Source organism: Hemiscyllium ocellatum, chromosome 10, assembly GCF_020745735.1.
Source record: "Hemiscyllium ocellatum isolate sHemOce1 chromosome 10, sHemOce1.pat.X.cur, whole genome shotgun sequence".
NCBI lineage: Eukaryota > Metazoa > Chordata > Chondrichthyes > Orectolobiformes > Hemiscylliidae > Hemiscyllium > Hemiscyllium ocellatum.
Window position 1 is genome coordinate 29,065,308 of NC_083410.1, and position 13,681 is coordinate 29,078,988.

At 39.1% G+C, this 13,681-nt stretch overlaps 1 protein-coding gene across 1 annotated transcript in view; it reads right to left on the reverse strand.

The window, feature by feature from the left end:
* Window positions 1–4,022: 4,022 nt before the first annotated feature.
* foxn2a (forkhead box N2a) overlaps window positions 4,023–13,681 on the reverse strand; it is a 69,984-nt gene continuing 60,325 nt past the window's right edge. Inside the window, exon 8 of the mRNA XM_060831366.1 lies at window positions 4,023–12,568. Coding sequence (XP_060687349.1) covers window positions 12,073–12,568 — 496 coding nt within the window. The 3' untranslated portion in view covers window positions 4,023–12,072. The remainder of the gene's footprint in view (window positions 12,569–13,681) is intronic.

The window sequence follows — 13,681 nt, forward strand, 5'->3', positions numbered from 1 at the left end:
AAAGCAGCTGAAAATACTTGGGCCTACAATATTGCTACTGAGTGAAAAAGTCTTTTCTCACATCAGAGAGTTTTTCCAGGGCACTTTGACGTTACAGTTGGTCAATTTTGCTTTCATGTCAAAGGTAGTTAATCTAATTTCTAGAATTGTCTGCCCATGTTTGAATCAAGGCTGTAATGAGCCCTGGAGTTCCCAAACTAGTGTGGTGAAACAGAACTGTAGCAATATAGCATTTTCACTGACATCTCCTGAGTTGGATTTGTCTTGCTTTTTATGGAGACGTAATTAGAGTCATAGAGATGTACAGCATGGAAACAGATCCTTCGGTCCAACCCGTCCATGCCGACCAGATGTCCCAACCCAATCTAGTCCCACCTGCTAGCACTCGGCCCATATCCCTCCAAACCCATACTATTCATATACCCATCCAAATACCTCATTAAATGTTACAATTGTACCAGCCTCCACCACTTCGTCTGGCAGCTCATTCCATACACATACCACCCTGTGTGTGAAAAAGTTGCCCCGTAGGTCTCTTTTATATCTTTCCCCACTCTCCCTAAACCTATGCCCTCTAGTTCTGGACTCCCCAACCCCAGGGGAAAGACTTCGCCCATTTACCCTACCCATGCCCCTCATATTTTCGTAAACTTGTATAAGGTCACCCCTCAGTCCGATGCTCCAGGGAAAAAAGCCCTAGCCTGTTCAGCCTCTCCCTATAGCTCAAACCCTCCAACCCTGGCAACATCCTTGTAAATCTTTTCTGAGCCCTTTCAAGTTTCACAACACCTTTCCGATAAGAAGGAGACCAGAATTGCACACAATATTCCAACAGTGGCCTAACCAATGTCCTGTACAGCCGCAACATGACCTCCCAACTCCTGTACTCAATACTCTGACCAATAAAGGAAAGCATACCAAATGCCTTCTTCACTATCCTATTTACCTGCAACTCCACTTTCAAGGAGTTATGAATCTGTCTCTTTGTTCAGCAACATTCCTAAGCAATATTTCATATGATGCTGTAGCTGAACTGCAAAAGGCCTGGCTAGGTGTGTGGTTCTCAAGCAGAAGTATTCCATACTACAACCAGGATAATTTCCTGGCCTATAGCCTCTGTTTTATCTATAATATCTCAGCATCTTATAATGTTGGATTAATGAGTAAACAGTGGGGTGTCATTGTCAAAAGAGATTAGCCAAAACTCTGGCATCCATCCATCTTAGGAGATAATGGACTGCACTAGGATGTCACTTCTATATTAAACATTATCAGTTGTGGCTGTCTTGATAAGAGCACCATCAGATTAGCTATGTGTCTAGCCAGAAGGACCTCCATCCCTAAATGTACATTTTTCTGTGACTACAGCAAGGATATCGTGCACATCTGAGCCAGGAATCCCAAGAATCCTTCCTTCTTCAGCAGTCCCATCTACCAATGGTTGTCCTCTCCATTGAACAGTCTAAGCTGCTGACTCCTGGGAGACACTGGGACTGAAGATCTAGCTGCTTACTTCAGATAGGAACCCTACCATGAAGACACAGGAAAGCTATTACAGACCATTCCCTTCCACTCAGTCACAGCAGCACATAGTTGCCTATGCCTCAATGAATGAGTCTACCCCTGGAAAGATGCAGATGAAGCAACCTTTGACAGAAGCCTCACAAACTCTAAAATCTACCAGATGTCATCGTGGGCACCTGTGTATCAAAGCAAGGGAACAGCAAACATGTTTGATAATACTGTGACTGAGTGGAAGGGAATGGTCTGACAGGGGTACTTTGAAACGAGTTCGCACTTCCAACTTCTCCAGTTTCCCTTTCAGACTCACCTGTAACTCCCCGCTGGCTGTGAGTAGTTAGCTCTATGCCGTTGTCACATTAAGTTACCAAGGTGATGCTTTGCTTCCTCATCAGTAAACTTAGAACTAGAGGGTGCAGGCCAGCTTGCACGGAGTGGGGTGTGTTAAGCAGAGATTGAGTGATGCTCCTAGGTGGCAGAAAGTGCTGTCTAATGGATGCTTTTTAAATGTGGTTTCTGGATGCTGGAGCTTTGGAGGACTCAGCATAGGCCAGAACTTTCTGGCTGCCCGCCCCTAAAACTTCACCTTTTACCCAAGCATTGATATGTAATTAATGTAAAACAACATAATCAAGTGACAAAACCTACCTGATCACCCGAAGAACCTTCTGCTTTTCAACCTGCCTCCCACTTGCTCTCAGAAATGAAAATCCTACCTCGTCCTACCCTTGCTAGAGTGATGTGCTCCTCACCCTGTACACTTCTATTTGTAACACAAGACTCTGGAAAGTGCACAGGTGTCATGAGACGATATATACTCAAAAGTGTTCATTATCCTCCAGTTGCTTCCTCATCTTTTCTATCTGATCCTGTTAAGGACTTGTTCCAAAGGAAGAACTTCAAATCAGGTGAAATTGAGAGCAAACATAATGCAGTAAGACTATGACAGTTCAGTGTTTGATGAAATCAATTCAATGTGAGTGATCATTAAATGCTAAGTGGCAGTGCATCATCTCTGGGTGTCATCAGGAACTGAATTTTATTAGGGCCGTGGTGATCCTGTTAGTGGGATAAAAAGCCAGGCCCAACATTTGAGAGTGTCAGTACAATTCTGTGGCAATAAAGCAATAAATGGCAACCATCAGGGTTCCTTTCTTTAAGGGCAGAGACTTCACTTCCAGGAGCTGCCAGCCATCTTCAATTCCAGCAGCAACATATTTTTCAAAACTAGAAACTAGTGAGCTTTCATAAAGTTCATTCTTCCTGATACCTATTTTGAATCAAAAAGATGTACAGCATGTAAACAGACCCTTCTGTCCAACTCGTCCATGCTGACTAGATATCCTAAATTAATCTAGTTCCATTTGCCAGCACTTGGCCCATATCCCTCTAAACTCTTTCTATTCATATACCCATCCAGATGCCTTTTAAACGTTGTAATTCTTCCAGCCTCCACCACAACCTCCAGCAGCTCATTCTATACACGCACCACCCTCTGCATGAAAACTTTGCCCCTTACGTCCCTTTTAAATCTTACCCCTCCCCCACCCTATCCATACCCCCATATTATAAACTCTTTAAAGGTTACCTCTCAGCTCTGACGCTCCAGAGAAAACAGCCCCAGCAATGGAACGATACTACAGCTGTATGCCTCTATTTTCCTACATTAGGGATGGGTATGAAATGCTGGATTTGCCAACGACCCTGACTCTCCATGATTGAATGAATTATTTTTGACAATAATGAGTTCTTGATTTCAATAGATTTGTTTGAAGGTCAGATATTTCCACGCAAAGGTTAAATATCACAGGATTAGCCTTCAGGTTTAGTGATATTGGTGTTAATTGCAGGAATGCCTCTTCATGGAGTCATAGAGATGCACAGAAGGAAACGGACCCTTCTATCCAACATGTCCACGCTGACCAGGTATCCTAAATTAATCTAGTCGCATTTGCTGCATTTGGCCCACATCAGTCTAAATTCTTCTTATTCGTGTACCATCCAGCTGCCCTTTAAATGTTGTAATTGTACCAGTCTCCACCACCTCCTCTGGCAGCTCATAAATACGCGCTTTTTGTGAAAAACTTTCCCCTCAGCCTATCATCTTGATCATGAAAGGTACATGGGTGGCCCAAAAGAATTTTAGGATCTGGAAAAGATCTCTCTCTACATGATGTGCAGACTGCAAAAAGACAGCATTGAAAGCTTTTCCTTCAACAAAGCATTTACACAATACTTAAAGTTGGAACTTACATTCAAGAAGCTAATGTCACAGGATTCCTAGTAGTGGACTTATAATGTGAATACAAATCTAGGAGCAAATCTGTTTAAAATAGCTCATACTGACCAGTGATTGGAGGATATATGCAGTTTTAGGAACACCCAATGATTATAGTCAGCAACTTACAAATAAAAAGTTTATTTAACAATACCATTTGTATGCAATTTGCATATCTTTGGCAAAAATAAACATTTATAAAAACATTTTTATGAACACAGGGTAACATACATGATTTTGATGGCATAATTAAATAGGTTTACAACCTGTTTTCAGTCTTAAAGGATCAAATTGGAAGCAGGTTTTGGTATATACTGAACACCTGCTTGCAGGTCATATTTTGTAACACCAACCACTAAGCATCTTCAATTTGTTTCTGTTTCCCCTTAATCATACATCCAGTAATTTAATGACTTTTTAAAAAAAAAATCACTAGTTCTATTGGCATTTGAACTACTTAGCATGTCACTTTTTTGGTTAGAAATTATGTGAAGAAACCTAGGAATAATTGCATTTTGCATCTGTACAATTTTGTTTTAATCTTCAGGATCAGTTTGTTTCACCATCAGTTTATTTTAAAGTATTTCATTAATCTACAACTACCCGAGCACCATTCAGGCATACATGCAGTACAGCAGTGGAACAAAATGGAAATTACATAATGTAAGCTCAGGCAGAATGCCATTACCAGTTTAAGTAGTAAAAATATGTATAACATTATGAACCACCTTGAGATAAACAACAAAACTTCTACTCCTCAGACGTTTGCTCAGTGAAATCATCAATATAAAATGCATTAACTTTGTCTAATATTAGTTTTTAATTGCTAGTATTGTTAGAAGAGGTTTCATGGCTCTTACTCCACTCTAAAATATACACTGTTTGAAAGAGGTGTTAACCACACAATTAGAAACTGTGTACCAAAATTCGCAATCTATGTAAATCTGTGGATTTACACCCCCAGACATACTTTTATTTTTAAAGGAGGCAGTTCATAATTTAGGTATTCTCTTGGGTAAACTAATTTACAATCCTGTGAATTACTTGAAAGGCAAGAACAAAAGCCTCAGACCTGTCCACAGTTCTTGGCTGGAGCACTGGGGGCATGATAATAGGTGGAGGAGTGAAGAGAGTCATGGTCACAATAGCTGATTTTTAAAAAGCATTTATCCATTGCAAATGGATGTTGCTTTCGAGGCTAGCATTTATTGTCTATTCCTTAATTCCCTTAAGGAAGTGGTAGAAAACTTATGTTTTGAATTGCTGCAGTCCTCTTGTAGTGAAAATATCCCTTCTGCTGTTAAGTAGGGAGTTCCAGGGTATTGGCCAGCAAGTGAGTGTTTAAGATACTGAATGGGCATTATTGGGCAACTTTGTCCTGGATGATATCAACTTGCTTGAAAGTTGTTGGAATTGAACTCATCCATATAAGTGCCGAGTATTTCTTTACATTCCTGACTTACACCTTGCAGATGTCTTTGGGAGGTGACAGACTTGCTGCAGAATATCTAGTTTCTGACTTGCTTTTGTATCAACAGTAGTTACATGCCTCCTCTCATTCTGGTCAATGATGACAACTCTCTGATATTGATGATAGGTGCTTTCACAGTGTCAGGAGGTAGTTAAACACTTGGAGATAGTCATTGCCTGGCACTTACGTGGCACAAATGTTATTTGGCACTTAGCTGAAGCCTGCATATTGTCTAGATTTTGTTCCATGCAGACATGGGCAACTTCATTATTTTTATTTATTTGTGAAATATTGCCGTAACTCGCTAGGCCAACATTGATGTGCCTGGAGAACAATGGAACTGTTTCACATAGCTGTGGGTTTGGAGCAATCTTCCAACTAGTAGTTAATTGCTGCATGGACCTCAGTGCTGAGCATGGCAACGGCTTCAGAAAGCAGAAGCCATTGTATCAGCGGGTGTGAAATCGCCCAGCAACTGCATGACCACACAGCTTAGAAGGAATATTAGTCTGAAGTTCCTATGTAGGCCAGATCAGGTACAGATGATCAACTTACTTCCTTAAAAAACATTAGTAACCATTAGTGGGTCTTTACAACAATTGGCATTTGTTACATGGTTATATTGGTTATAGTTAAACTAGCTTTTATTGAGTCCAGATTTCACTATTTACCAGGGATGATTCAAACCCATGTCCTCAGAACTTGAGCCAAGGGTTCTGCATTACTAGTTCATAGATATTACCATTTCCCCTTATGACAAATTGCAAATGAAATTGACCACTTCAGTCAGCACAGATATTTCCACTTCTGACCCTGGCTGAAGATGTTGGGCCTTGTGCACTGTCCCGAAGAATTCTTGGTGAAGTTACTAACCTCCAACAAACATAAAAGTTTTCCTTTCTGCTAGGTATGACTACAGCTAGAGGACAGTTTCCTTTCCAGGTAACTAAGTAAATATAGCTGTTTTTGGGCGAATGAACTCTGATGTGTGATATCATCTCTTTTCGATAGCAACAACACTTGTTGTGTGGGCTCACATATGAAGAATCATACTTTTTGCAATGTAAATAAAGACTGATGCTTCCATAGCATTAACTGCCCATTTTAAGTTGAGAAAAGGAAAATAGGTCTACATTTCATATACATACTCTCTACTAATAGTCAATTGAATGTTGGACTTCTGAAGTCAGGACAAGAAATATTGATACTTTTCCACGATATATAGTAGCAATCCCATTTTTAACATTGTAGCTAATTTGCATACATCTCAACAACAATTCATTTGCTATAATAACAGTAGAGGGTATGGCCATTAGATTAGATTACTTACAGTGTGGAAACAGGCCCTTCGGCCCAACAAGTCCACACTGACCCGCCGAAGTGCAACCCACCCATACCCCTACATATACCCCTTATCTAACACTACAGGCAATTTAGCATGGTCAATTCACCTGACCTGCACATCTTTGGACTGTGGGAGGAAACCGGAGCACCCGGAGGAAACCCACGCAGACACGGGGAGAATGTGCAAACTCCACACAGTCAGTCACCTGAGTCGGGAATTGAACCCGCGTATCTGGTGCTGTGAGGCAGCAGTGCTAACCACTGTGCCACCGTGCCACCCAACACTGGTTTAGAAAGAAGTTGACCAGTTCTACTACTCTCAAGCATTGTTTGTGTGAATTTTCAGCATAGGTTGCACACCATTGATCTAAAGATGGAGATGTACAAACTTGGATTTGCAGTATAGAAATATCAAATTTGAATATTTTCTTCTGTCCTCTAGAAGATCAATTGGCTTTCGAAGTGCCAATAGTATTGCATTCTGCATTACACTCTATTGACATTTAGATGCAAGTAAAATAAGTTCCTCTCGAGGGAATGCCTGCTAAGTAAAGATAATAGAAATTATTTTATTGCTGCCTCAGTGGTTCATGAAAATAGCATGTAATTAAGTTGTAGTGAATTAACTGATCTCAGCTGGAATCAGCATCAGTGCCTGTATTCTATGTTTAAAAAAAAACAGGTATGGTTCACCTTCCTAATACCACCTTGAGCCTTAGCCTACTGTAATGTGCAGATCTGGTGCTGAGAGGATCAAAATTGTTAAGCAAGGTTTTGGAATTCTAATCTAAAGAAACAATCGTCAGTCAATGGCTTTGGAGGGAATGAGAAAAAGAAAATTGTCAAAACCATGTTTCCTCTTCCCTTTTTTGGCTTTCCTTGTTGGCTCATTTGGTGAAATCACTGCTCAGTGCAACAGTATATTACAACCCAGGAAGGATTGCTCCAGTTTCAGTCCATGATCTATTTTTGTTCATACATTGTTATCTGCCTGGGTGAGGTAGTGGATAGTGAGCACATATTATAAAGCCAATTGAGAGAAAAGAAATCAGTGGCTGTACTGCCCTCAACAGCCACAAATAGAATATTATAATGTTCTAATGAGATAACAAAGTAATACATCTTAATAATTAATAAATAATTTGCTTTGAGATTCCAAATTGACTAACTGGTAACAAAAAGCTAACTATTACCTGAAATGCTGTTGTTGAACTAGCACCATTTTATTCACTGCATCAGCTATTTTAAAAATTGTGGTAGTTTAAATATTTTAAAAAACATTATTTATATTTATTATTTTTATTCAATTAATACAAATGCAAGAGCAGTTAAGAATTTAGTTCAGATAATTTTGCTTCAGAAAATTTATTCATTTGGCCACTATTCAGTATGCAGTAGCAATTATTTGTATACATGATTGTGTACCAGGTAAGGCATCTATCCAGCCAAGCGATAGTGAGTTTGCGATTTGTGCGCTGAAAAAACATTGTACTAATCAATGGAATAAATTTGGGCGCAAAGCTTGGCAATCTGCCAAGCCTAAGGTTTTAGGTAGGTAACATTGTTCCAACAGGAATAGTGTATGTTTTTAACCTGCATAAAATATACTAACATGAATTTACTAATTAATATGGACATTCTAACTTGATGATAAGTTTCTGCACATCAAAAGTCAACTTATATAGATTATTTATTGGCTATTGGCATTAACATTCAATTGCTGTTGCAGTTGAGACAAGGATAATTACAATGGTTAGGGAGTTGTGCAATTGCATTTCAGTGTACAGGATGCATTTCTTTTTAAGTTTAGGAAGATTGCTGCCATGTCCCTTTATAATTCAAGAAAAAAAAATCAAGGAACTGTTTACTTTAGAAGATGGTACTAGCATGCAGACCATAGGAAGTGCAATTCATGTGAAAATAAAAGTCTGTCTACGGTAACTTGCCACCTAACTTCTCTCTCCATTCAAGTACAAGTTACAGTTAGAAAAAGACCTTAACTCAGGAAACTAAGTAAATAAAAGTCAAACTGGCAACCCTCCTGACTATTGATCAAAGGTATGTTGGTTTGCAAATAACCAGTGTTAGTTGGTTATTTGCTTAAATTAAACATTGCGCGAGGCATGACCTTATTATCAGCATAACTTGGTGGATTTTTTTTAAAACATGGAAACACTGCTGAGCAACTCAGAATCTGGCAAGCAGATTATTGACAGGAAATGACTCTTACCAAAGCAGTTTGGATTAATGATGCAACATTCCATACATAAAAATGAAGAAAACTCTCTCTACCCTTTCTCTCCCTTGGTACAGAGAGCGTACCTATACTGGTCTTAAATTTTAATTACCTTAAGACCTCATTTCCTTTCCTGGGAGCATGTCAGTATGAAACTATTAATAAACTACAAATTTAAGTGGAAAAAATACCATGATATGCTGATATCAGAACGCAATTTTTAAAAAATATACATAGTTTTGAAAGAGAAAAAATTTATTCAGAAAGGGCATTATTCCCTGGTATTGGCAAATAGCCCATCCTCACCTGTACATTCACATAACTTGTATACTGCTACATAACAAGTGAGAAGCAGATTAATTTGTGTCAGCTGCCCTGTGCTTAGTTACATGAAAATAAATTGTGCATTATACCGGTTTTGCTACCTGAAAATACAGTGCTTATTAGGCTTCCAGAAATCTCTGGAATAAGAAAAATCGAAAGGAGTAAAATATGAATCTTACAAAGGGCAGAAGAATCCTTTTAACAGTGGCACAAATTAGCAGATGTTAACAAGTTATATGCTTCTCAAAGTTAGTAACCAGGCATCCAGAATTACACGGTTCACTTACAGAAATATAGTTGATTTCATGGAAAGCACCAACACAACAAATACCCTGAATTTTGGACTTGCAAGATTCCACAACATAGACCCACAACATCCAGAAATTCTGCCTATTTTGGAATTTGATTTTAATTCCCAAAGAATTAAGTGGATTAGAAAAGGGAGTGATAACTACAGTCATAGGCCTGAACTCCAGGCTTGTAGAATACTTCCCCAAACAGCTGCCCATTTGAAATAGGTAAAAGTGGTATCCAGTTAGCAGGTGGCACTTGGGCATTTAGGAGTAGAGATGGGCTAATTTGCAAGCAGGGAGTCAGGTGGATTCTCAAGTAGGAAAGTCTGCAATTTTCTTTGTGGAGCATCAAAGAAGCAGACTTCGTTTAATTTGAGTGCCTTCTAACCGATGCTGATCCGAATCATGCATGGTGGAAAAGTCCAGTTTACTTGCCTTTTCAAGATCAAATTAAATTTAGTCAGGGATTTGAATTGGTGTAATTCACATACTTTTCCAGTGAATACCTCATGTACCAAACTGCAGTGATCAGTTATAGTAGTTAGCAAGAATGTTCAATACAGCTGAAGGCTTAAATGGCCAACTATGCATACCCCAGAGGTTCTCACTGAGGGGTAGGTTAAGCTTTTCCCCCTAACTGGAAAAGTATATCACTTGATTTATATTTGGATGTTTTATATGGAGATCCTGCTTTGTAAAGTGGGAACAAACGCATTACCATGAAAGTTTTACTATTATAGCTGCATCAAAATCTTCTGCACATGGCTCTAGTGGGCTTCCAGTATAGTAGACTAACAGTATTTCAGCAAATCACAATATAATTAGCCAAGTGAAGGAAATGAATGCATCCAATTGCAAGCCCACCCTACTCCATGAAAAAAAGAGATGATTCTGAAACCATTGCCAATGAGTAGGACTTATTGAACAGTGTTCATGAAAATATTTCAACTAGACTATAATACCATATCGCAATAGTGTGGTGTTTCTGGACTCATGATTGCTAAATTGCCAAATCAAAAGATTAAAATTTAAGAACTGTGCAAAAAAAAGGTAGGGCACAGTGTTAAAAAACTACCACAAAAGTTCATTCTTATTGATTTTTCTTATTGGGGATTTCTCATCGTGGTGAGGAAAAGTAAATTCTGGTGAGAATCCTATTGATTTCACACTACTTCAGGCAGCCTGGCAGCTGACAACCTTTCCATCAACTTCCTACAGCTGGAAATGGATTCAACAGATTCATATAAGAACATAGCTAACAACAAAAAAAAGCACATTTAAATATGTTACAAAGGTCTTGTCCTCACCAATGGATTCAAAGTCACGAGCACAAACATCAGCTTGAGTCCACTAATCAACAGCAATGTACTTCAACATGTTATTTTCTATGATTTGTTGAATTAAAAATAGCATGGTGACTTTCTGTTGCATTCTGATTTTAATTCTAAATTGGAATGCTCAGTGACATTTGGATGTATTGCTTGCTTACATAATGATAATCCAATCCTCTTTGATGTTACCACTACAGTACTGTTGTAATAATCACTACAGGCCTGTGCTATCACATGACTCCCAGGAAGGTGGTTTAAGGTTTACAATATTTCCAGTTTAATATAATCAATTGTGGCTTCTGTTTGAACAATTACATTTATACAGTTACTTTTTTTGTCAATCTATAATTTCTGAAAATAGCCAGAGTTCTCCAAATATCATGGAAGCACAAACATTGGTGATGAACTTTAAAAAAAACTTTTATAAAAACTGCATAGCAAAGTGAACTTCATTTTTTTTCTCTCATTCTTTCCAATGTAAAGTGCAACGTTCTCACAGCCTCCACCAATTTAGCCTGGGGAGCAGTTACAAGGCATTATAATTACCTTTGTTGCGAGGAGGGAAAAATACACAAATTTTCCAATATGTTAAAATATCTGATGAACTGATAACGACCCATATTGAAAAATGTGTGCATTTGTACATCATGAAGGATTAAATTGCCTTTCTGCAATATCCCACACAGTCAACGAGTTACTTGAGCCAGCCTGTGCATGAGAGATGGTGCTTAGAGGAACTGTGCCCAAACACCTGAGAAAATTAATCAATCAATCTAGGAACATTGACGTACCATTAATGACATTCAAGGATTTCTGAAAATGAAGGAAACCATATTCAAGAAAGGGAAAAAGTGACAGGATGTCAACTTTTTAAATATCACTCAGGTTGAAAAGTTCATTATATGGTCTTCAAGATGTCTAAAATATTGCCAATCCCCACCACCCCTTTTCAACCCTGAACACTTTAATTATTTTCAAGGAAAGCTTTTTTCACTTTTCAACTGCTTGAAATTTTAACCAATAGAACAGCCTGAAGAACTACTTCAGCATACAGGCTGATCCATTGCATATGTTAGTTCCAGCGAAGTTCACTTTTAAAGAACTGATACAACCTATAGAGAACTTCTTGTCTCAGAAAGGTGCAAATAAATGGCAGTTAATATCGAAGGGCAAACACTTCAGTCTTCGTATGGCTTTTATCTTCCTTTTGAAAAGGAACTCCATTGAAGAATATTGCCAAATGACACACAATGGCAGATGTGAGAGGAAGCATGCTATTTCACATTATGTTTCCCATTCCTGCTTTTTCCTGGTTTACTGACTAAAGAGTCCAGGCACATATGGATTCCAGCAAGGTGCAAAAGTGAACCAGCGGCTTCTTTTAGCTCTTCATCAACTTCTTGTTGCATTGTTTTGCAGCTTTTTCCAGCCAACCGTAACACGGTAGCAGAATCCTTTCCACATTGCTCAGATTTGTAGGCATTGGCACCAAACAAGTCATTGGACTCATTCTCACAGTCATCTACCTCAGACTCTTCATCGCTGTGGAAGCCTTCACTTCCATCGCTCCCGCCACGACTAGCTTTCGAAATGAATTCATAGGATTCCTCCCCAGAGGATAAGGATGAAACACTAGACCTAGACTCGCTGCGTTGAGACACAGTACCATTTGCACTGTAATTGTGTTCTTCTTTAGGATCATTATTGATGACTGGTAAACCAGACAGACTCTTGCTGTCTTTCTGCAATGGAGAAGTTTCAACACACTCCCTGAAACAGGAAAACAACATTTGAATTAATGTAATTTGAATTTTTTAACTTGGTACCCATTTTCAAAGTACACATGCAAAGAATAAACTCTATGTGGATTCAATTAGCAAAAGTAAATTTATGGATTATCTCCATCTCAAAAATGCAGCAAATTACAATAAACTTCTGCCTCATTAACTTACTTTTTTTTAGGAAGGAACATCTAAATTGGCAAACCTAAACTTCTGGAAAGCATTTGATAAAATTATCTGCAGCAAATCACACCATGCAGGGCTAACCTCCCTCAGGGAAATTTTACTGTGTTCTCTCTCTCTTTTCTCCTCCTCCCCATTCCCTCCCCACCCCCCCCCGACACACACACACACACACACACACACAGTCTGCATGTTTAACTTTGCTGCAGTAACTAACTATTCATCACTGCCCATTGTCCTCAATTCACCCTACCAAGGGTTAGTTCATGTTGAGCTACTAATTAAGCCTGAAATGATGCAGGTTTAAGTGAAATATGACACAAAAGATAAGTAGGATAAAAAGTAGTGAAGAGGAGTCAAGGAAGATGAAACAACTCCACAGAAGCCAATATCCTGTCACCAAATCACCCTTTATTTACACATGGAAAGTCCTTGACACTGAACCAGTCCCTCAGAGCAGTTCTTAAGAGTGAGCAGAACCTCTGGCAGTCCTGTTTTATTTCTCTTTTTTTTTTCTTTTTTTTTCCCCCAGCATCCATGTGTGTGCGCAGGTGTGAGACACAGTGAAAGACACAAGGTGTACAAATCTTTATTCAATTTCCACCATTGGAAGAAAGGAAACACCCAAGTAGCCAGTGACACGCAGTGCCTTTCACATCTGCATGATCAAACAGTGAAGGGGACGGCAGGGATTAAATCAAAACAGAGTTGGAGGGGGAAATAATACACTCCACTCCCTGCGGTGCCCACCTCACCCTTAGCAGCTCAAGGGTTCAAAGTTTGGAAGACGATTTGTAGCTCGGGTGCTCGTTGTTGTGGTTCTGTTCGCCGAGCTGTGAATTTGTGTTGCAGACGTTTCGTCCCCCGTCTAGGTGACATCCTCAGTGCTTGGGAGCCTCCTGGGAAGTGCTTCTGTGAT